The 23,327-nt window shown below is 43.0% G+C and overlaps 1 protein-coding gene across 8 annotated transcripts in view; it reads left to right on the forward strand.

Moving 5' to 3' along the window:
* ANKRD28 (ankyrin repeat domain 28) overlaps window positions 1–23,327 on the forward strand; it is a 234,980-nt gene that overhangs the window by 68,937 nt on the left and 142,716 nt on the right. For 3 of the 8 annotated variants that reach the window (XM_075922126.1, XM_075922123.1, XM_075922124.1), the window contains one exon: window positions 7,490–7,573. The exons of 1 other annotated variant lie outside the window; for it this stretch is intronic. In XM_075922126.1, coding sequence (XP_075778241.1) covers window positions 7,560–7,573 — 14 coding nt within the window. In that variant the 5' untranslated portion in view covers window positions 7,490–7,559. Of the gene's footprint in view, window positions 1–4,547; window positions 6,350–7,489; window positions 7,574–23,327 lie in introns of those variants that run through there. 4 more of the 8 variants (XM_014578648.3, XM_075922121.1, XM_014578649.3 and 1 more) reach the window with 4 other exon arrangements.

A 23,327-nucleotide genomic window follows, 5' to 3' on the forward strand; every position in this document is an offset into this window, starting at 1 on the left:
CTTCTCTTGCACATGTTGCAGCAAACCTGGCTGCACTTTCTGCAGGCTGCCATCTAGGAGGTCCATCGGGGGGCTGTCAATATCCAGGAGGTGCAGGAGAGCTTCCACTCTGAGGAGCACTGAGAGCCTTCCTGCCATGTCCCACTGGGGGCTTGTGCCTCATTCCTCCCCCATGTCCTTCCATTTACCCCTCCCTAGCCCCCCTTCCTGATGTCAAATAAAATACACGTATTTTCAAAAATTTAAACTCTGTTTACTTAACAAAACTGGGAGGGGGTATGAAATTCTGGGGAGACTAGGGAAAGGAGAGGGGAGGAGAGATGGTGGGAGAGGGGAGGGGAAAACCTAGGAGGAAGGAGCTGGAAGGGGGAAGCTCAAGGGTGGGGGAGGGGGGATCTTGCCAGGCCAACTGTCTTCTAGCACTACAGGGGCTTCGGTGTCCCTGGGGGGATGGGGATGAGGGTGTAAAGGTTGAGGTGGGGGATGTGGAGATTGAGGAGGAGGGAGTAGAGGTTGAGGTGGGAGGAGGAGCAGGCACTGGGGAGGCAGCAGGCGCTGAAGCGACATGAGGCAGCACACTCTGCACCAGGGTCTGCAGATGGGCACAGATGGCATGACCCTGGGCAGGCAGCTCCGGCCAAAACTCCTGTTCATCCTGCAACCACTGCTCCATGGTACAGTGCAGGGCTCGCAGGGCCCTCAGGTGCTGGTCTCGGTACCCCTGCAGTGTTGCAGTGGACCTGCTGAGCCCTCGGGTGCGGGAGGATGTCCCGAGCAGGGTGGTGCACCCTGCACGTGCAGCTGGTGTGGCTGTGGAGAAAGAGGAGAAGTGGTCAGTTCTTCCTGTGGACATAGTGGGTGATTCCCAGCCCCCCTCTGCGAGGTGAGGATGACCGTGCCCTGTACCGTCAGAGCCACTGTGCTTGTACAGAGGCCATAGTCGGAATGTCCGGCTATCCCTGGGAATGGGAGCTGCCCTGAGACCGCACCCATGCCCCTGTGTTGTGTATAGTGCGGCCGAGGTGGGGGGGGAGGTGTCCCCTACCTCTGTGTAGAGGGGGCTTGTGAAGGGAGGGTGTCCTGCTGTGTCCCGCCCTGGGGTCAGGAGCATGTCAGGTCTCTTCACACGTGTGAGGCTATCAGCCATGGCCCCTGTGTGGCACACAGCTGGAGCCACCTACCCATGGTTGGCACAGCACGTGCTCGCACGTACCTAGTTTGCTGCATGATTCGTGGTAAGCAAGGCCCACACGTGATCCTTGGTCGGCCCCCACCCCCCGCCCCGTAAGGGGACAGTGATGGTACTTACATGGTGTGGCCTCCCTGGATGACTCTGGTGACTCTGCTGCTGTGACAACTCGGGGGTCCAGCCAGCGTGGCACCCTCCGTGGTATCTCCTCTGGTCCTGGCTTGCTGCCCCCTAGTGTGGCACACACCATCCCGCCGCCCCATGATACGGTTCAGGGCGTCGAAGTAGGGGCAGGTGTTTGCCCCTGCTGAGGAGCTGCCTTGAGTTGCCCTCACGAATGCCTGCCACAGCTCCTTGATCTACATACACACCTGTTCTTGTGTGCACATGTGGCCTTTGGTGGCCATGGTGCCAGCTATGCATCTGTAGACAGAGGCGTTCCTCCGTCTAGTGCGGAGTTCATGGACATTGGAGGCCTCCCCCCAAATCTCAATGATGTTCATGATCTCTGCACTAGTCCAGGAGGGCGCCTGCCGTCTCTGGCCCCTGGCTGGCTCCTGGGAGCTGAGGGACTGGGCGGGGGACATCTGGCTGGCACTGGCTGCCTGGCTCATTCTCTGGCCACTGGGTGAGGGTCAGTGACTGCTGGCAGGCCTGGCTCTGGCATACAGCGTGGCCAGAGTCTACCCCTTTAAGGGCTCCGGGCCTGGGGTAAAGGAGAAGAGTTTTCCTGGTTTGGCCCAAAGTGTCCACCAGGGGAAACTGGGAAGGGCTGGAGGCCCCCTATTTCGGAATAAGCGTCTACACAGTGCTTATTTCGAAGTGGCTATTTCAGATTTGGTGTTATTCCTCGTAGAATGTGGTTTACCAAATTCAAAATAAGCTCCCCGCTACTTTGATTTTATTTCGAAATATCGGTTTGGCTGTGTAGACGCTAGGAAAGTTAATTCAAAATAATGGCTGTAGTTTCAAATTAACTTTGATGTGTAGACATACCCTCTGAGGCAGCAGTGCGGGGTGCCAAGTGGGAGCCAGTTTAAAAACCGGCTGCCTGCTGCCCTGCGTTGCCCTCTCTAATACAGAGACAGCAGTTCGGGGTGGCAGCAGCCTCTGTTCATGGCGCTCCAAGTTCCCGCAGACAGAGGCTGCTGGGGGGAGGGAAGGGCGCAGGGGAAGGCTGCAGTCTGAGCTCCCCATGGACACAGGCTGTTGCTGGGGAGCTCGGACCCCCTGAGGACAGAGGTTGCTTTGTGACGGCCTCCTCTGTCTCTCCCTCTCCCTTCCCCCTGCTGTTGCCTTTGATAGGTGGCACCATGGAACCAATGCTGGAGAGAGATGGCTTTTAAGCAGCTCCTGCTCTCTTCTCCCACCCTGCCTCTGATACAGGGGCAGTAAGGGGAGGGGGAGGGGAAATGCATGTAGTCAACAAGATTAACTTAGAATCATAGAATCACAGAGCTGGAAGAGACCTCAGAAGGTCATCAAGTCCTGCCCCCTGCTCTAGGCAGAACCAATTCCAACTAAATCAACCCGGCCAGGGCTTTGTCAAGCTGAGACTTAAACACCTCTAGGGATGGAGACTCTACTACTTCCCTAGGTAACCCATTCCAGTGCTTCACCACCCTCCTAGTGAAATAGTTTTTTCTAATATCCAACCTGGACCTCTCCCACCACAACTTGAGGCCATTGCTCCTTGTTCTGCCATCTGTCACTACTGAGAACAGCCTCTCTCCATCCTCTTTGGAACCTCCCTTCAGGAAGTTGAAGGCTGCTATCAAATCCCCCCTCACTCTTCGCTTCTGCAGACTAAACAGACCCAACTCCCTCAGCCTCTCCTCATGAGTCATATGCTCCAGCCCCCTAATCATTTTGGTTGCCCTCCGCTGGACCCTCACCAAAGCCGAATAAAGGGGAATGATGACATCTCTGGATCTGTTGGCAATGCTCCTCTTAATGCAACCTAATATGCCATTAGCCTTCTTGGCTACAAGGGCACACTGTTGACTCATATCCAGCTTCTCATCCACTGTAACCCCCACGTCCTTTTCTGCAGAACTACTACTTAACCGGTTGGTCCCCAGCTTGTAACTATGCTTGAACCCCAGCTTGTAACTATACTTAAACCTAGGCTTATCAGTTAATCATATAGTCGCCTACAGGTTGACCTCCCTAGTGGGCATATGATTTCAAAATGTCTACAGTGCTTTGGAATGACAGTGCTGATGGGAATCAGTTATTCCTACTTAACCTTTTGAAAAAAATACATCTATTAGTATCCAAAGCAGTAAAAACAGATACCTTCTGTGGGTTGTGGTGGTGTGTGGTTGGTGGGTTTTTTTCGTGTGTGGTGGTTTTTTTGTAGTCATGTCCTGAACTGGTACATAGAAGTTCAGAATAAGAACACTTTAATAAAAAAGCATCAGATCAGAACAAAAGAATGAAAGTAATGGGCGGACTAGTAATTCATGTAACCCAGAATCCTGCTTTTGATGGTGACCAATGCCAGATGTTTTAAATGGAGTGAATAGAAGAGAGAAATCACAAAGTGCTCTGTCTCTTGTCATCCAGTCCCTGTATCTGGTGGGCAGTCCTTTGAGACACCCAGAACATGTTTCATCCCTGACCCTTTTGGCTAATAGTCATTGATGGATCTGTCCTCCGGGATCTTACTTAGTTCCTTTTTGAGCCTAGTTATTTTTCGCTTTTGCAATATCTCCCCTGCATTGAGTTCCACAGGTTGGCTCTACATTCATTGTGTGAAATACTTCCTTATGTTTTAAACCTGCTGCTTATTAAGAACCTGGAGTTAGTGTGCACCGGCAGCTGGATTTTCATCAGTTACATGGTTACCCAATTACCTGCTTTTTAACATCCCTATTTTCCAAAGTGCATTACTTTGCAGTTTTCAATATCAAATTTCATCTGTGGGTTTTTTGATCAGTCACCTAGATTATTCAACCTGTTCTACTTTTATAATCTGAATTGTTCAGCAATCAATAGCCATCAAAAAACTTTATATTGTTTATGAACAAAAAACAGTTTGCTTAATGCAGATATATTTCCAACAGTTTATGGCATATGATGCAGTTGTATAATACTCCCACAGACCAGCATGGTTACTGTAAGCAAATTCAAATCAAAATATAAATTCAGCTTGTTGGAAGACTGTGAAATTAATGAGCGCTATGGTATGCTTGGTTTCATTTTTCAGACTTATAGATTTTGTGTGTGTTTAGTAGAAAAAGTAATATTTACATTTATCTTTAAAGTACTGACCATTGAAAGCTAGTTTTATATCTCAGTTTTTAGAGGGGATTTCTGTTTTAAAATACTTTTTTTTGTCTTCAGAGTAAAATAATTGCCTGGTTGTTCTGTACAGTAACATGTGAAAGTAGTTAGAATGTTGGAATTGTTTACTTGCTTAATTGTCAGTCAGCAGAGCCAGTATACCAGATTTTTTTGTGGCTTTTAGTGGAAAATGTTAAACACTCATTCTTTCTTCAATTATAGAATTTTTACGTATGAGCTGGATTAGTCACAAAACTGGCACAAGCATTCTGACTGTGAGGGCTTCCCAAAAGGCACTGTTTGTTTGTTTATTTTTTTGCTAGAGGAAGTTGCATCCAGAGCAGTAGCTTAGTTCTCTGGTAAGTGTAACATGTGAGCATTACCGGCATTTCATCCTGCTGGTCTGCAGTCTGTGCTCTTTAGACTATTGCTCAGTTTGAATGCTGCTTTGAGTGTGAACTGTGCGCTGTTAACGTGTTCTGTAATGACCAATTCAGACAGTGGGATTTCAGAGCTTTACAGGACTATCTACTGAATGAATATACAATCTGAAAATCAGCAACAGAAAACTGATATCTAGTAGTGAAATCCGGTTGGCACAGACATTTGCATGAAGTTGGCTCAGAGAAGATGCACAGAATCTCGTTTTTTTCCACAGTCTGAATGAAGACTATAACGGAAGCTGTATTCACTTGGTGATCAAAAGAAACACTTGAATGATGAACTGCTGTTGCAGGAGAAGTCTAAGGCAGTAATTCGAGCACTTGGAGCTTTTGGTTACTTCAGCAAAACAAGCAAGCTTTCTTCCTTAACAGCATTTCTGCATAGTGGGTCCCTTTTGGAGCAGCTACAGCAACTGCCTGATGGAGGAAAAATGAATGCTCTGCATTACTTGTTTCACTGATGGAGTAAAACTATCTGTTTCTGTCACTTGGAAAATCTGGATTAAACAGGCAATATTATAATTCCAGAAGTCTCATTGTCCTTTTTGGTCTGACTCATCGCATGTAAATGTACTGCAGCTCTGCTGTACATTGCAGAGATTTTTATTACATCGGGAAGAATTATCAACCTTGGAATATCATGTTATGAATCATTGCTGAAAAATAGATGTATTTTTGTGTGAAGTATTCCTGACATTACGGAAAATGAAGCTCCAAAATTGCAGAATAAGAACCTGATACATTTAGTACAGTGATGTTTTATTTTCAATCATCAGAAAGCCTAGTACAGTAAATTGAAGACTGACCTTGTAAGACTCACTGTAGCTGTGATTGTCTCTGTCAGAGCAATTGTTCCTTGTTTCACGCTATACAGAATGGTGTCCTGTCATCTACAACAATGATTTCACTGTGTGGATAAATTTATTCTTTAGCAATATTAACAAAGGCAGATTTTCTGGTAAAAGGACATGCTATAGATATTTATTATATTGAAATTTCTACTATAATCTAGTTAGAACTAAGAATATTTTTAGTAGTTTTTTTCATAAATTTGGTATTGTAGCACAGGCGAAATCTTGTCTTTAAAAAATATAAATGTATGTATATTTAAAACAGTCTTGTTTGAACATCTCAGGGTGTTAAATTAAATGTAGTGGGGGGGGGGGGAAGCATTTTTAAAGTTTTAAAATACCAGCAACAGTGTTAAGTTATGTTTGAGACTATATACTCAGGAGGTAAAAGTCCTTTCTGTGCTGTCTCAGCTGTGGTTACTACAGTGTGGTTCTGAATACAATTTTTTCAAACGGATCGAATGAGTCGAGTGTGTATAGTTGTTTTGGAGGAGGTTGAAGATGATTTTCCCACATTTTCTTCAAAATTACCTCAGGAAATCATATCTGTACGCTCTTCATCTTCCAGAAATGTTTTGGTAAGATATGTTTTCTGTAATAGTGTTGCAAAATCTAGTAATTCTTGTTATAGGTTTTACATGACTAAGCATCGTAGCACCTGGGGTTTTTATATGTTGATTGAATAGTTTTGATTAGTGAAGTTAAAACTACCTATATTAAGCAGCAAGATATTTTAAAATTTAGAAATGGATTTAAAACTTGTAAGGGCTCCTTTATGCATAACAGTATTTTTGAAGGTTAGTTTTATGATGGTACGTTTTTTCCGGAGAGTCTGACAAAAATATTTGCAATAAACATTTTCTCTCCTACCTCTTAGTAGTGTATCTGTTCAGTACCTCTTTAGAAACTGATGTAACCTTTATAATGTGGTAAGCTGTGTGTATTTTGAGAATTGGTATAGTATCTAGGGTATCTTAAGCAATATCAGTTGCACACTAAAATAAAAAGTTATGAAAAGCAGATTATAGATGTAATGTAGTTGTGCATTCACGTCATCACTTATAAAAAGTGTTGAAGAAATTTGGTTTCTTAAACAAAATTATTTTGCTTTCTTGACTAACTTACTGTTTGACTTAGATCATGATATCATATCACAAAAGTTTATGTTGCTGATTAGGAAGTCTAGTTATATTTAGTAATGCCTGTGTGCACACTTGCATGTCACCATATCATTTAAATGTACTCTGTTTCCTTACTCTTATCCAAACACATGAGAACTTCTAATGTTACTAATTAATGTAAAATGAGTATTACATATATTCTGAATAGTATGTAATGTATCCTAGACTGACTAATCTTATTTTGCCACAAGGATTTATTTTAAAGTTTTTTTTAAACGATTAGTTTAAAATCTAAAAATATAGAAAACTATATTTTTAATCCAGTGGTTTACAAGATGGTACAAGATGGTAAAGTGTATTGGAGTGTGGGGGAGAGAAAGACGTACTTTCTGCCAAATTTTGCTGTATTTCAATAGTTAATTTTTAAATTTTGCTACCCAGGATGACATCTTAGTATTCATTTGGTCCATTATGTTGTCATAACTATCCCCTCTCTCCTCCACCTCCCCCCTCCCCCCCCCCCCCCAACATACAGTGGCAGTAATGCATGGGACTGGAATGTTTGTTTTTGAATATTACTACTTTCTTTTGTTTCAGCCACCACTGGTTCAAGCCATATTTAATGGGGACCCTGATGAAGTTCGCGCATTAATATTTAAGAAGGAAGATGTTAACTTTCAGGTAAAAAAAAATGCTCTTCAGTTTTGACAATAAGTTAAGGTCATTTTTGTACATCTCTAACTCTTTAATGTTTTTATCACTTCATAATTGTGCTTATTTGCAGATATTTATGGGTATTTTGACTGTCATATAAAATGTAACCACATAAATAAGATTAGGATCATGATGTAGGCAAAACTCATCGTTGAAGTTAGTAGGTTTGGCTGGGTGAGCACTACAGGCTGAGGAATTAAAATTTTAAAAATGGTCCTATTGGAAAGAAGGAAATAACTCATTGTCTGGATTTCTATACTACATTTATTTAAAGTAAAAAGAATTAATTTTAAATCTTGTGTGAACTTTTAGATTTCCAATTTCACGATACAGAAATAACCAGAAAGCTTGTTTACATTAAAGCATTAGAATGGACTAGAAAATAAGAATATTTTAGGTGTATGATGTTTTGCCTGAGATAATGGTGCTCATCCAGTGCCCGTTAAAGTATGTGAGTGTCGTCTTCGATTTCATGATCTTAGATTGTCTTTTCTGCATAAATACTACGAGACTTGTTGTCAGGTTGTAAGTTTTTTTGTTTTGTGTTACAAAGTTAATTTTAAGGAGATTTAGTAATTTCCTATATGAAATTGCGCAAAAAAAAAAAAAAAAAAGACTGGATGAGAGATCACTTGTTTATCTGCTTTTTATATTTTGCACACTGTGATTGATAAGCTTTATAAGCCTACCCATTGCAATACTTCACCTCTTTGATATCACTTTAGACTTTTCTGTGATGCTCACTTTTATAGAAGTTGCACCTGGATAGGTTTTTAAATCAAGGTGCTTTTTTGTCGATACCATAGTAGTTCCATTAATTTCAGAAGGAAGCAGGATTGTATGATACTAAGCACATTAAGTTACTTGTTAAAAGTTCTTTGATTCCCTTCATATGTGCACTTTGACCATACATTGCACATTTGTTATTTTTAATAATCTAGTTAGCATTTAACAATTTAAAGTCATTTTACTTACATGACTTTTCAGTACATGAATAAAATTTCATTTTTATAAATTTGGTTCTTTGTAAACAACATTTTTATTAGAAGTTTATAATTAAATTATTTTCCATTTCTTTTGCTTGAAGCAAAAGTTTCTATTTTAGTTTTTAGCATGTGTGCAATGTCTTTCCAGCACAACCTCTTGTCAGTCAAATGGAATGCATTTGATGTGCTTTTATTAATGGAGAATAAACTAACATGGAACCTCAACATGAATAGTTTTTTCACTGGAACACCGTATTTGAGTATCCTTGTATTTGTTAGTTAAGTTACACCAATAGCTTGATTTTTCAATACTGCTTTTTTCTGCATAATTTAAATGAAAAATTCACCTCACATCCTATTGAAATTAGAGACCATTCACTAATAAATAAATGTAATACTACAAGTTAGTTACATTTTAATGAAATCTTCTGTTGATGTCACATGAAGGTCACAGCTCATTTGAATTTAATATTTCATTTAAAATAGTTTCTGTTCATAGCACTGATTATATCAGATACCAGAATTCTTGGTGTGGGAGAACCAATGCACCATCAATCAAGCAAACAGTGCAATTTAAGCTATATAGATTGTGCATAATGAGAATATGAAAAATTCTTCTGAGTTGTGCAACAATCTAATTGGTGTTCCTGGTCGCAAATGCTGCTAGATATGGTTACACAGAGTTGCCATTAAAATCCTGTTTGCACTTGCTCTCTTAGAGAAGCTGAACCTTTTACACTTGGTCTCAACCCAAGGATAAACCTCTAATTTACCCCCGAACAGGTCTTCAGTCTTAGTATGCTACTTACTTGTTTAGGCAGCCACTAAATCCAAAATAGCTCCCTTTCTGCAAAGCTCCTAATCTTCCAAGAGTGGTATTCCCATGCTGACATGCATATACCAATATTCAAAGCTACCTGTTTGTGACACAGTTAACATATGACACATTACTGAAATGTGGGACACCAGTATACGTTTTGCCTTTTGACAGCTTATGGTGGTTTAAAAAAAACCTCTGTTTCTAAAGATGTTTTCTCATTATGTGGATTCAACCAGTTCAAAACTAGAAAAACAAATTCATTCATGTGGTGCTGTAACCGCTTCATACATGAGTGCCTATTGGGTTTGAACTCCGGACTATAAGACCTCTCACACTTGAATAAAAGGGAAACTGTTTTTCTCTGTATGAAACATGCTCTATTGGATAAATTGGCATGTGTTTTACCAGCAGATTAGTTATTTTCTAGACAGTAGTAAGATGTTGGTGATCCCAAATCCTAGATTCAGCTACTGGAATGGGTGTGATCTATTAGTGGCTAGAGTTGTGGGTGATGACAAGATATCTAAGCTCACATATTTGGCACCATTAACTTGTGAGGCAGAATGTATGACTAGAGATGTGTATTCTCCTCCCAGCTCTTCCAAAAGTGGATTTGTGAAATCTTTAAGTTGGCTTATTTATAAAATGGGGGAAGTTGGATTTCCTTCTAGGGTAGTGCATTGTTTTGCTAAATATATTTCTGTGCACTTCAGTGACCTTTTTTTAAAGAAGGTAAGGGTTGGTCAGTGTTTGGGGTACTAGGCTAGAACTTGGTTGACTTCAGTTCAAATCCTTGTTGCATCCCTGCTTATGATCTTGGAAAAAATCATTTAGCCTTTGTGTCATACTTACACATTTGTAAAATAACATGAGTAAACTCTCAGCGATTGTGAGGATAAATACATTCAAGGTTATAAGATGCTCAGACATGACAGTAATGGGGGTTCTATAAATACCTATGATAAAAATAAAGCATTATAAGTGCTCAGATACTATGGTAATAGGTGACAGTGATGAAACAGCAAAAGAGATGAGTTGAATTCATGGGCACCTGGCTTACTTCTCTGTGTTTAGCCTAGGACATGGGTGGGCAATAATTCTTGGAGGGCCCCCCTCTATGAATTTTGTTAAGTTGTCATGGGGCACACATTTCTACTATATTAATGGAGGGGGTATGGGCTTTGGGTGGGAATTTGGTGCAGGAGAGGGCTCGGGGCTAGGGTAGAGATTAGGGTACAGGATGAGGTGTGCAGTGTCTGGAAGGGAGAGTTCTGACCTGGGGGTAGGGTGTTGGGGTGTCAGGTTCAGGCTCTTGCCAGGAGATGGTTTCCATAGGTGGCTCCTGGAAAAGTGGCCAAATGAGAGCTGTGAGGATGGTGCTGGAAGTGGGGGGCAGTTCATGAAGCTGCCTGCCCCGCATCAGGGGCATGCAGAGAGATGCCAGCAGCAGTTGGCTACTTCTGGGAGCAGTGTGGAATAGGGTTGTAAAATCCCGGTTAATCAGTTAACCGGCTAAAAGCTAGGATTAACTGATTAAGTGCTGCTCCTGCCCTCCTCCCTTTCCCTGGCTGTACAGGACTAGAGCAGCGCTACACATGCGGTGGGCTACTCCTGGGTACCAGTTAACCAGTATCCAATAAGCATCACCCGGTAAAGGTGATGCTTACTGGACAACAAATTAACTGACTACCCATACATGTCCTGGTGTGGATCCATGGCAGGTAGCCTGCCCAAGTACCTGCTGCGCTTCTGGACTTTTGGCAGCATGGAAATCACAATGGGGTAATCAAAAACTGCATGCGTTTTAGGAGCTGTAATTCTCGGGAATCATGGCAGCCTGAACATAAATGTTAAATGTGCTGGATCTGGCCTGCTGGTTGTATTTTGCCACACCTGTCCTAGGACTTGAGATGTGGGATAGCAGCATCCCCTTTGTGCAAAATATTACTTGTCTATCAATACAGTAGAACAGGAAAGCCTTAATATAGGCATGCTAGGAAACTAGAACATTTTGTTATACTTGAGAACTCTGAACAAGGGATGTAAGCAACTACTCCTGTATCAGCGGTAGCAAGGGGGTAGAGGAGCAGAAGCTGGCTTAAAAGCCAGTTCCCCCAGCACTGTCTCTGAGCGCTGAGATGGGGGTAGGGAAGACAGAGCTGCAGCAGTCCTGGAGCTGCTGCAAGTCGGGACTGAGCAGTTCTGGCTCACGCCAGCTCTGGGAGCCACGCATGCTGTGGCTCTGCATTTTAAATATAGTCAGAGCCTACCGGCTCTTGATACATTTCAGTGCAGAGCTGCAGTAGTCCCAGAGCGAGCTGGGACTGAGCAGTCCCAGCTCATGCCAGCTTCAGGGGCTGACTCTGTAAAGCTCCTCCCCATATTGACTAATCGTGTAGGCAATACAAATTGCATCAACTACATGATTAACCAGATACCTGCTCCTTAATATCCTTACATTGAACATATACATATGCTTGTTGAATATTTTTGCTTTTTTTGCTATTTTTGTAATATATTAGTGCAATATAATATATATATTGAATGACCTTATAATCAGTTGCTGGATATTTCAGTGTATATCTGCTATGACAACATCAAGTTGGGGATGCAACCTTATACTTCAGGTTTAACAAGTTGTGTAGTACTGTTGCTTTCATGTAAACTTTATTTTTCTCTTTTCACATAGTGTAGCATGCCATGCAAGAAAAAGCATTTTAAGAATTGATTATTTTATGGTCAGTAGCTTTTTTGTTTATAACAAATTGTTTATATCAAATGGCTATAACTCACATGATTTGCATGGTTCTGTGCATGCAGATTTTTCTTTTTTCAGTAAAACAGTTTCATTATAGCGTAACACAAAAGTTAATTGAATTTGCATATTAGTTGCTGAGTGGAATATTTGGGTTTTTGTGTTACTCATTGTAAGCAATGAATAGTTTTTGTAGTTTACAAAGGGTGGTGTTATGAGACCTTACCAGCCGCGGTCTTAAGTGGATTAGATTGTCAAAGCAGTCTTAATAAACATGGTATTTAAAATAGGCTGTTGTGTGCAAATACCATCTACACTGTGGTGCACTGTATTGCTAACACTAATGGATCTGAACTGCTGCGATCAACAGAGAAATTTTTGAAAATTTTATGGTCTGCTTACTTAGAGTTAAGATACTGGCAATGGGTAGACAAGCAGGCCCACATTCTATTTGATTTCAGAAACCATGGTTGATCCCTGCTCAGAACAAAGTTCAGACATGATATCAGAAACGGAGCTAGACATGATTTTGTTCTGCCAGTTTACACTTTCAAACAAACCATTTTGGCACCTGCTCAGCTGTACCTGTTATAAATGATTGCTAGTAGGGATGTAAACAAATAGTCTATTACTTATCAGGTGGTCGAGTCAGCTTCTCTCATCCCACCCTTGCTGCCTCTGTATGAGAGGCAGCAAGGGTGGGGAAGCAGGAGCCATCTTAAAAGCCGATTCCCGTCCCCCGAGCACTATCTCCATAGTGTCACTCCCCTCCCCCCCACTGATAGAGGCAGCAGCATGGAGGGGGGCAGTGGAGGTTGCTGTGAAGCCCCAGCCTGCAGCAGCCTAGCTCCCTGCTGGGACCCCCCACAGACAATAGCTGCTGGACCTGTCGCGTTCTGGGATTGAGCAAGCCTGGCTCAGTCCCAACTGACGTGGGGTCTCAGACCTACCCCTGCTGTTGCTCTGCAGTTTAAATGTAGTAGGAGATGTGCTGCCTGTGTGCTCTACACTGCAGGACTGCAGTGGGGGTAGCTCCTGGGCCCGGTGCAAGCTGGGACTGAGCACATTCCCTTATTGACTGATCATGTAGCCAATACAATTTGTATCCTCTACATCAGTGTTTCTTAACTTTTTTTATAAAGTATCCCTTAAAAAAAAAAACAACATAGCACCTCCCAGTACCTACAGTTTTCAAACACACACAATTTTTTTCTACCATTACAACACATTTTTTTAAAAACAACTTAATCATAGCCAGACGGGCAGTGAAATTTTTGGGTTTAAAAAGTACAAAAATAATAAAGCGCTGTAAAACTTAGAACAAAAATTCAGTATTCTGCAAATTTCAGTTGTTGACACATCCTCCAGGCTTCTCTCAAGGGTCCCTAAGGGTACTCGTACCACTGGTTGAGAGACACTGCACTACATGATTAGTAAATTACCCGCCTCTTAACATCCTTAATTGGTAGACTTTGATACAGAGAGAGCTGTGGTTATGATAAGTCTTCTCTCTGCTTACACTGTAAGAATAACTTCTTATTCCCCTACCAAATTTACATTCCATTTTGGTAAATTTCATGATCCTAGGACAGTGTTTCCAAAATGGTGTTCCGCAGAACCCCAAGGTTCTGCGAAGTGAAAATAAGGGTTCTGTGAGAAAATTCCATTACAATAACATTTTATGATTTAAAAATTAATATTTATGAATTTTATTGAAAACAATTTTCATTTGTTTGCCACAATGTGTCCCTGCCAGCTTAGCCAGAGAGTGGGCACGATGATGTCACTACTCAGTGCTGATGTCCATATATTAGACTATTAGGGGTTCCGCAAAATTTTTTCAAGATTAAAAGGGTTCTGTGGCCAAATAAAATTGGGAAACACTGTCCTAAGATATAAAAAAAAAATCTTAAATGTCACAGTTTCAGATATATCATTAAATGTGAAATGTCATGGTTGTGTAACCTCCAAATGGAGGTTGTGGGTGGGGGTTGCAAGGCTTTTGTGGGGGATTCCTGTATTGCTGTCCTAACTTCTATGCTGCTGTTGGTAGCTGTGCCACCTTCAGAGCTTCTTGCAGCTAGGAGAGGTTTCCAGAGCTGGGTCTGACCCAGCCTCACTAGTAGCCTCCCATCCCTCCTTTGCCTAGCTGCATGATAGGAGCCCCCAGCTGTGGTCCAGTCCAGCCCATCCACAGCTCCAGGCCCCATGCGTGGGGGCTACAGAGGGCTTGGGCTCGTGCTGTATGTGTGTATGAATGGGGGCGGAGTGTATGTGACCACAGCAACCCCCTTACCATAGTACCTTGGGCTAGCCATGACCTCCTTCCAAAAGTGGTAATCCCATCCATGCCACACTCAGTTCAGTCCTGCTGCTGGTGGTGGCACTGCCTTCAAAGCTGAGTTCTTGGCCTGTAGCCACTGCTCTCCAGCTGCCTGGCTCTGAAGGCAGCACAGAAGTAAGGGGATGTTAATACTTCAATCCTCCTTCAACAGTCAAATTTCACGGTTTGTGACATATGTCATGGCTGTGAATTTGAGAAGGCCCTATTTATGGGGTGTAGATGGAGCCTGTGTCAAACATTTCTCGACCCAAGTGTGTACTCCCTTTTTCCATTGTAAAATTGATTCCATAGGGAAGCAAAACAGAGAGGTAGTACATGTTGAACCTTAAGGACCTTGGATGTTGTGGGACTAGAGAGCCTAAGCTGCAGAGGTTGCTGATGGCTCGTAGTATAGCTGGCCAGCGAAATCCACGGGGCACTAGAGTCCATAGCTGGCAGGACAGGGAAGTCAGCGGGGGGGGGGGGGGGGGGCGGAGCTTGTAGGGCAGGGGAGCAGGGCTGCCAGGATCTCTGGCAGGACTGCTGCACAGTTGGTGGGATGGCAGGGCCACCGGGAGCTCCGGCAGTGTTGCCAGATCATGTGGGGCTGGAAGCCTTGGAAAAGGAGCCCAGATGGCTGGGGAGAGGACACCACTACCCTTCCCAGAACTCCCTTGTCTGGGACCAGTCAGGTCCTGAGGGTACTGGAACAGGGAGGTCCAAACTGTATGCTAGCAATGGGATAGTTGTTAGGTATTGTTGGGACAAGATACAATAATTGCTAAGTCCCAGTACTGAAAATGGATTTGTCCTGTTCACATGAGTAAGTAAAATAGTTAACTGCAATCAGAAGGGCCTGCTACTAGCAACTGTAGTTTTGTGAATATAGACAGAGCAATAGAAGCAGCATCCAAGTGTGGCCTCAGATGGAATACTCTGTGTGCAACTATTGCTCTGGTGACGGAAGTCATTTAGAAAACCTGGAGATCTGAAAACAGAAGTTGTATCCTAAAGAATACCGTAAAACACCTGTAAACTCTGTCTTCCTGTTGAGTGTATATACTCTAACCCAAGGGTGGGTGGTAATTTCAATGGGGGGGCACTCCAAGATTTTGGAAAGTGGTTGAGGGCTGCCTTCTTACATAGTATTAATGGAGCTGGAGATTGGGAGCTGAAGGGAGCTTGGGGTAAGGGATTGGGGTGCAGAGGGAGAATGGAATCTGGGAGGGAGTTTGGGTGGAGGAGGCAGTTGTGACCTATGACAAAGGACTGGAGTGCAGGGGTTTGGGATGTTGTGACGACGCGTTGGGGTTCCCCCGCCTCCTGCACCCCTGAAATGGCACGAACAGACTCCACCAGCCGGTAGAATAGAGGTGGTTTATTGCTTCTCCAGCATACAGCACAGATGTCATCAGGTTACAGGGCAGGCCTAGGATGCCTCAGCCCCCCCCCCCCTTGATATGGGGGTGGGGGGTCTCGGCTTCTAAACCCCCCAGCCTGTTGCTGAGGCTGCTTCCTCCATCCTCCCAGACAGAAACTAACTAACTCTCCTCCAGCCCTTCCCCCCGGCCAGGGGCAGCATCAACCTCCCTTTGTTCCTCTCCATGGGGGGTGGCTGGTCAGACAGGTTGAGACCCTCTTTGCATAGTGACTCATCGCTTGTCTTGCTCGGTGGTGCTACAGACAGCAGCCAGTGAGTTAGCAAGTTACCCCCCCCACTATGTCACAGATGTGATCTAGGGTAGGAAGGGGATTGTGATCTGGGGCAGGAGATTGGGGTGCCAGAGGGTTTGGGTATGTTGGTTGGGGAAGGGAGAGGCTGTGGTGCTAGAGGCAGGCTCTGGCCAAGAAACTTACCAGCTAGAAGCCAAACCAGCCTGTCTGCTTGCAGAGCTAAGGCTTTCAGAGCTTAAAATGTTTCCCAGTGAGCCTGCCTGCCCAGCCATGTGCTTGTGTGAATAACTGAGCTGAGGAAAGTGGGCGTGGGTCTGCTTGGCTGCCTGTTATTACAACAGGCAACTCCCATTGGCCAGTTTCTGGCCAGAAACCGGCCAATGGAATTGTGCTGGGGGCAGGGGCAGCTCCTGAAACTTAACATACTCCCCTCCAGTTTTGAAACAGAAACGGCCCAGCAGCTGCATTACTGAGTGGTGTGTGGTGCTGTGGCGCAAGCAGGGGAGCTTGCCTGGGGCTCCCCTGTGGCTTGGTGGGCCAAATCCATCATGCCGGTCATATTTAGCTCATGTCTGCTCTTATCTCTCTTCCTTAAAACGCTTATAGCCATTGTATAAAACGGGAGTAATTTGTTTCCTGTTAAAGAAAAAAAAAAAAGCTTTGTTTTTGGAGCTATTGACCAGTATTCTGTTTAAATGGTAGTTATTTAACATACTGAATCACTATAAACCTAAATATGTAAGTTGATAAGTGAATAGCAAAACTTTGGCTTGATTTTGTTTTGGAGTAATATACTGCTTAAACATCAAAAACAGTTAAAATGTTTAAACAAAAATCCTACGAGTAAATAATATTCTGATTAAACATCAACAGCAACCTCCCACAAACCCCCCCCCCCCCCCCCCCAAAACCAACCTACTACTTTTGGAATAGGTGACTCTTATCTATAATGTTTGTATGTAAAATTCCAGATATTTACTTTGATGGAAAATACTCACCATGGCACAGAAAAATGTTTAGCATCCAAACAAATTTTAAGTATTGTACCACCTTTTCCGTGAAATGTTAATAGTGTTTGTTAAATGCAGTTAGTATTATCCTTCTAACTACTTTGGTGGTTTTTTATCTGGAAAAAATTGTCAACTTAAATCTTTTTTTTCCTAATCTGCCAAAGAAATTTAGTGAAACTGTTTCATTCATTGAGGTTCCATAGAAGAAAGCTGTTTACATGGTTTCCTATATTGATCTTTTCCAAATTTGGAACTAGATTGGATTTACAGATGCTGTATTTGGGAAAGGACTTTGTATTTATTTGTGTAATTGAAAATAACGGGATATCTTCTGCTTTAGAGGAGTTAGTTTTGGGCTTCAGTTTTAAATGGTTCAGTGTTTGGTGCCAGTTATAATGAGACAGTTGAATTCTTTGTCATATTATGTATTACCGTGAGTTTTTGTGTGCGTGGGTTTTCTAAGCAATATCATGAAAATTAAGCTGCTGGAGGCCAAACCTATTGTAACAAAGGGTATTAATTCTCAGATCAGCCTTTTTAAAGAGCTCTGGGCTTGTAATATATAAAAGAATTTAATTGGAATTTCATGTTGTTATTCCAAAGCACCCATTGCACCAAATGTAACCTACTGTACAATGAGCTATTAAGTATGAATGCCTTCCAGGAAGCATAGAAGGTTCACTTCCAAAAAGCATATGAGGGCAGGGAGTGGGATGGGGAGATGGAGTCCATACTTGCATTAATTCAAATCATGGAAAAGAAATAGAGTGAAGAGGCTATGCTGAAATTTTATAAACAAATCAACTTAAAATAATTTTCTTAATAAACATTATGTAGATTATTCTGTATTTTTAAAAAAATGAAAATATCTAGTATAACATGACTTAAACCAAAATCTAATATTAGTGAGTAAATGTAAATGGGAATAACATGTCATGAATAAAATACTATATATAAGGCAAATTACATGGGTGGTCAGTGCAGCTGGGGCTGGGGGAAGCAGGCTCCTAACCCCACTTACAGCTCCACTTCCACCACAGGGAGGAGGAGCAGCAGTATGCTGTGTGCACACCCCCTCTCCTCCATCACGGGGAGGGAAGAGCATGCACCTCAGCATCTCCAGAGCAGTGGAGTGGGAAGAGGCCACACATCCTGCTGCTTCTGGATGCAAGGGAGGCCCAAACCCAAGCCTCCCTGGCTCTAGAAGCAGTGGGAAGGGAGGAGGCCGTGTGGCTCCAGCTTCTTTGGCCCTGGAGCAGTGGGAAAGGAGGCCTGCCGGAGCACCAGAGAGGGAGATGGGGGTGTGGCCTGAGGTGCCTTGGAGCATGGGGAGGGCAGGTGTCAGGAGCAGCAACATTCCACCCCCAGTATGCCTACAGCATGCATTCTTGGGGCAGAGTGTGGGCGAGGCAAATACTAAGGTGAAGGAGAATGAGAAGAAATTCCCAAGAATTTCAAGTTCAGTTGGTTTGCCTGTAGCTGAGGAGTGTGTAGAGCAGTGTTTCTTAAACTGTGTTCTGTGGCACACCAGTGTGCCTTGAGGCAGTCAGAGGTGAGCTGCAGAAAACAGTTGAAAATGGCTGCCCTTAAAGGGGCAGGTGACCTTTTTTGTTCGTTTTTGGTTTTCTTGCTCAGTAATCCCCTCCCCCCCCCCGAATGCCTCCCTTTTTTCCTCAACAAAAAATCCTTGGTGTTCCTCATTTTTTAAAAAACAATGTTTGGTGTTTCTCGGTCTTAAGTTTAAGAAACACTGGTGTAGAGTGAGGATTTTCTTGGCAAGAGGCCTCAAGATAGGGAAGGGGGAACAAGGGGAAAGAGAATGGCTCTTTCTCATAATATGTGAATAACTGTAGGTGAGTGTTACCTCATCTTTGCTACTTCCTTTTTTCTTTTTTTCCTCTTTCCCTGATCTGTAGCTGGTAGTATTAATGCTACTATTTGCCATGGTTCTTAGAAACCACGATTAAGAACAGTTATGGCAAGCGCAGTACTGCTTTGGACCTGCCTTTCTAACTCTGGAACATGTTACAGCAGTGTTATAGAGTAGAAAATTGTACATACTATATTGATAAACATATTTTAACAGGAAAATAATGTTCATCAGATGGAGCTTTCAAACGATAATTCACAAGGCATGCTTTGTACCAAATTTATCATAGTCTTGTAGAAAACAGATCTGTCTAGTTCAGTACCCTGTTTTCTATTATGGCCAGTATCAGATGCTTTAGAGAGAGGTGTAAGAATCCTGCACTAATGCAGAATGTACTTTGTGCATTTGGTCTTATTCTGATCTCTAATATTTAGAATTCAGCTTAAGCCCTGAAATGGGTTTTTTAGTATCTCTTACAAAATTATGTTCATTAAGTAACAACTGGATATCCTTGTTAGTCGAGTGTTTTGCTTAATCTTTTAATCCAAAACCGGGCTTTCTATTCCTGTAAGACTTCAAATACCTTGCCTAACTTTTAAGAAGTTTTGGCAGAGTTAATCGATTATACTGTAGCAAATAAAACAACTTTATTGTAAAAATGAAATGTAGGGTTTAGGTGTAATCATGCTAAATGTAGCATTTCATTTTACCTAGCCTGATCAATTTTTTTGTGCTATCATGTATCAATAAATAAAGCAGAATAAGTTTGTGTAGTGTTAGCTTTTATTTGGAGGATACATGGAACTTAAATCCTGTCTTCCGTTTAAAAAAAATCATGGTAAATATAAAAGTCTGTATAACCAATTTGTTTAAAGTTTCCACCACAAATATTCACTTCCTTTCTAACACAGAACTTCTGATAAAGTGGTGAGTCATAAGACCATTTCTTTCTATAAAGTGGAGTTATATAAAGTTTTTTAGTTCTGTTGATGTCCTGAAATCTTTATGGAGAATTTTAGAGGCTCTGTGTGTGGGCAAGAAGGTACATCCTTGCTTTGTGGTCACATGTTAAAGGATTATAGGCACCTGATGAGCTATATTCTGGGTTACTATAGCCAAGTAATAGCTTAGATGGAATCCTATAGACCATTTTGTCCTCTTTACCACTCTGCATCTTATCACCACCCTAGCTTTATGGGCAACATTCTTTTTTTTTTCTGGTGAAAACTGTACATTGGCTGATTATCCTGGGAGAAAGGAGTTGTTTGTGTCCAGCAAAGCCACACTGAAATGGGTGTCAGTTTAATTCATTTATAACTCTTTGCTTTAGAAAGAGAACCATTCATTTTTAGAAGTTGTGGTTAACAGCTGAACCTGACAATCAAGCACCAGTGGGGTAGAGTTTCTTTACTGTAAATGTCCAGTTATTTAGCATGGGAGTTGGGTTGATAGTATGTGTAAATACTTTTTATACAACACAGAATTAGGTTATGAAACTCATTACCTCAAAATTTTGAGCTTAAGAAGAGTTTGCATGCTTCACTGGGTTATGAGAACATCCAGTGTTACATTGGTAAGATATTAAAATAAAGAAGAAATACTCTTCGTTCTTCTAGAGATGTCCTTGTGGGTGTTGAACAGCAGGCATTGGTGCATCTCAGCTTTGTTGACCGGAGTCTTCACAGCAATGCTTGATGGGGCATGCATGTGCACAGTGCTCACGGCACGTGAGTCCCACACGTTTCTGCCCTCCTACCTTCAGTTCCTTCTTACTATCTCTGGCTTAAGGCTGAGTTGAGCCGTGCTCTTCATTCACTGTCATTATATCCTGTAGATAAGTAGTTTTAGTTTTTTCTTTCTTTCTTTGCCTCCCCGTTCGATTCAAGTTCTCTCTCCTTTAAATAATAAAAAAAAAAGTTCCTCCCCGAAGTTTCTTCCCCTGTTTGTTGTTGGACTATCTAAGTTTTAGTTAACTGTGCTGGGTTCACTGGGTTTTAAACATTCCTCTGGCTGCAATGGTGCCATGCCTGCATTTGACAGGCACTCAATGTGTTAAATGCTTGGGGGAATCTCATGTCCAGCAGGATTGCCACCATTGCGCTAAACTGAAAGTGCGAACCCACAAAGATAGAGACTGCCACCTAAGAACGATCATGCTGAAGAAATCCCAACACCCAGCCTCTGACCCAGGTACTTAGTTGGCTGGAAATGCCTCATTCGTGCCTGATAAGGCGCAGTCACTGAAATGACACACAAGTGTGAAATCGGCACCGAGGGCCAAAATGGCACCGTGTCTGAGTATGCATGACATGCCGGGCATCTTTGGCATCAGTCTCAATATTAACAAGCACGGTGTGCACAGAACTCAGTGCTGAGGCACAGGCCTGAGCGTGCCTGCCTCACACAGCTTAGGCGCCAACACGTACTAAGCAATCACGACTCCAGTGCACAGAACTGTTGGCAGGGCACACTGCAGCAACCATCTGCACTGGATGCCGGCACTGTGGTAACATCTGTTGGCACCATATCCACCACAGCACCAGCGCAAATCTTGGCACGTACAATGACAACATTGGCTTTGGTACTGGTTATGGTGCAGACAACAATGGCACCATCTACCCCAGCACTGAGGTATCTACATCAAAGGGACTTCCTTGTCTCCTCCACATTCAGTTCTCCTTTCCTCAGTACCAATATGTCACCCGGTACAGTGGTTCTGAAATACCACATGTTGCCTACTGATCTATCTAATGATGATGATGGGGACATAACTTTCTCACCCCAGCTGTCACCTGCCACTTAGGTCTCCTTACCCATCTGCTCATGCCAGTTTGATACCTCCCCCTTCCACCCTCCCACCAGGCTTCTGCCATCCATGCCATATTCGATGCATTAGCAGTACTTGAGCCCATGGGCCTACAACTATAGGAAGAAGCATACTAAGAAGTATAACATATGATTTGCTCCCTCCTCACGACCACAATCTCCATCACCACAACGAATGGAAGAGGAGGCACAGGAACTACTATCTTGGTTATCAGGACTGGATACATCGCCTGATACAAACTCATCATCATCCCCCGATGAGGCAGTGATGCCGCCACCACCACCAACAAAGGCATCAGACGATTTTACTACATTTCAAGACCTTTTTAAAAGTGGCAGCCAACCTTAACATCACCATGGAGGATGTCACAGAGACTGAACATGAACTCACCAACATTCTCCAAACAGCCACTTGGGCGAAAATCACCCTACCTATATACCTGGTGATCATGGACCCTGCAGAGGGTATATGGCAGACTCAGGCTGCCATTCTGCCCACTTGTAAATGGCAGGAGAGGAAGCATTATGTCCCTCCCAAGAGCTCTGAATTTCTCTTTACCCACCCACCTCCCGAATCTTTGGTGGTGGAAATGGCCCACCAGAGGATTAAGCGACAGCAACCTCATTCTACCCCAGCCAATAAAAGTAGCAAGAGACTGGACCTATTTGGGAAGAAAGTATGCACATCATCCACCCTACAATTTAGAGTAGCAAACTGTGTGGTGTCACTCCGTAAATATGATTTCAACAACTATCCAAGTTTAATACCTTTGATTGTATACCGGAAGAAGAAAGAAGGGAAAAAAAGCAATTTAAGGTGGTGGTCATGAAAGGCCACACTATCAGAACAGCCCTGCAGGGAGCTCTTGATGCTGCAGACACGGCTACAAGATTCCCTGCCAATGCAGTTGTCATGAGACGAGCCTTGTTTCAACTCCGCAGCCTTTCCCTGTGAGATACAATTGACTGTTGAAAACTTCCCATTTGAGGGTGAGAAACTCTTCTCCACCAAGTTCAATGAGATCGATCATTCTATGAAAGACTCTAGAGCCACACTTGTTATAAACCATTCAATAATTGTCTCCTACCTTTTTACATCAGATGGCAGTCTATAACATCTGACAGTTGGGTTTTCCAAATAATCTGGTCAGGATATACCATCCCCTTTACTTCAGTCCCTTCTTCCCAACTACCCACTCTGTCCTTCTTCAGTGACTATGCTTACAATCTTATGCTGAATCAGGAGATTGAACATGTCCTTTAGCAAGGCACCAGAAAACCCATCCATCGTAAATGCAGGGGAAGAGGGTTTTATTCACATTACTTTCTCTCTCAGAAAAAGAACGAGGGTCGGTGTCCAGTTCTAGATCTGAGCCCTCAACAAATATGTAAAAAGGCAAAGACTCAAGATGGCAACACTAGCCACTATCATCCCGGCACTGGAACAAGGAGATTGG

The sequence above is a fragment of the Pelodiscus sinensis genome, chromosome 2 (assembly GCF_049634645.1).
Source record: "Pelodiscus sinensis isolate JC-2024 chromosome 2, ASM4963464v1, whole genome shotgun sequence".
Lineage (NCBI taxonomy): Eukaryota > Metazoa > Chordata > Testudines > Trionychidae > Pelodiscus > Pelodiscus sinensis.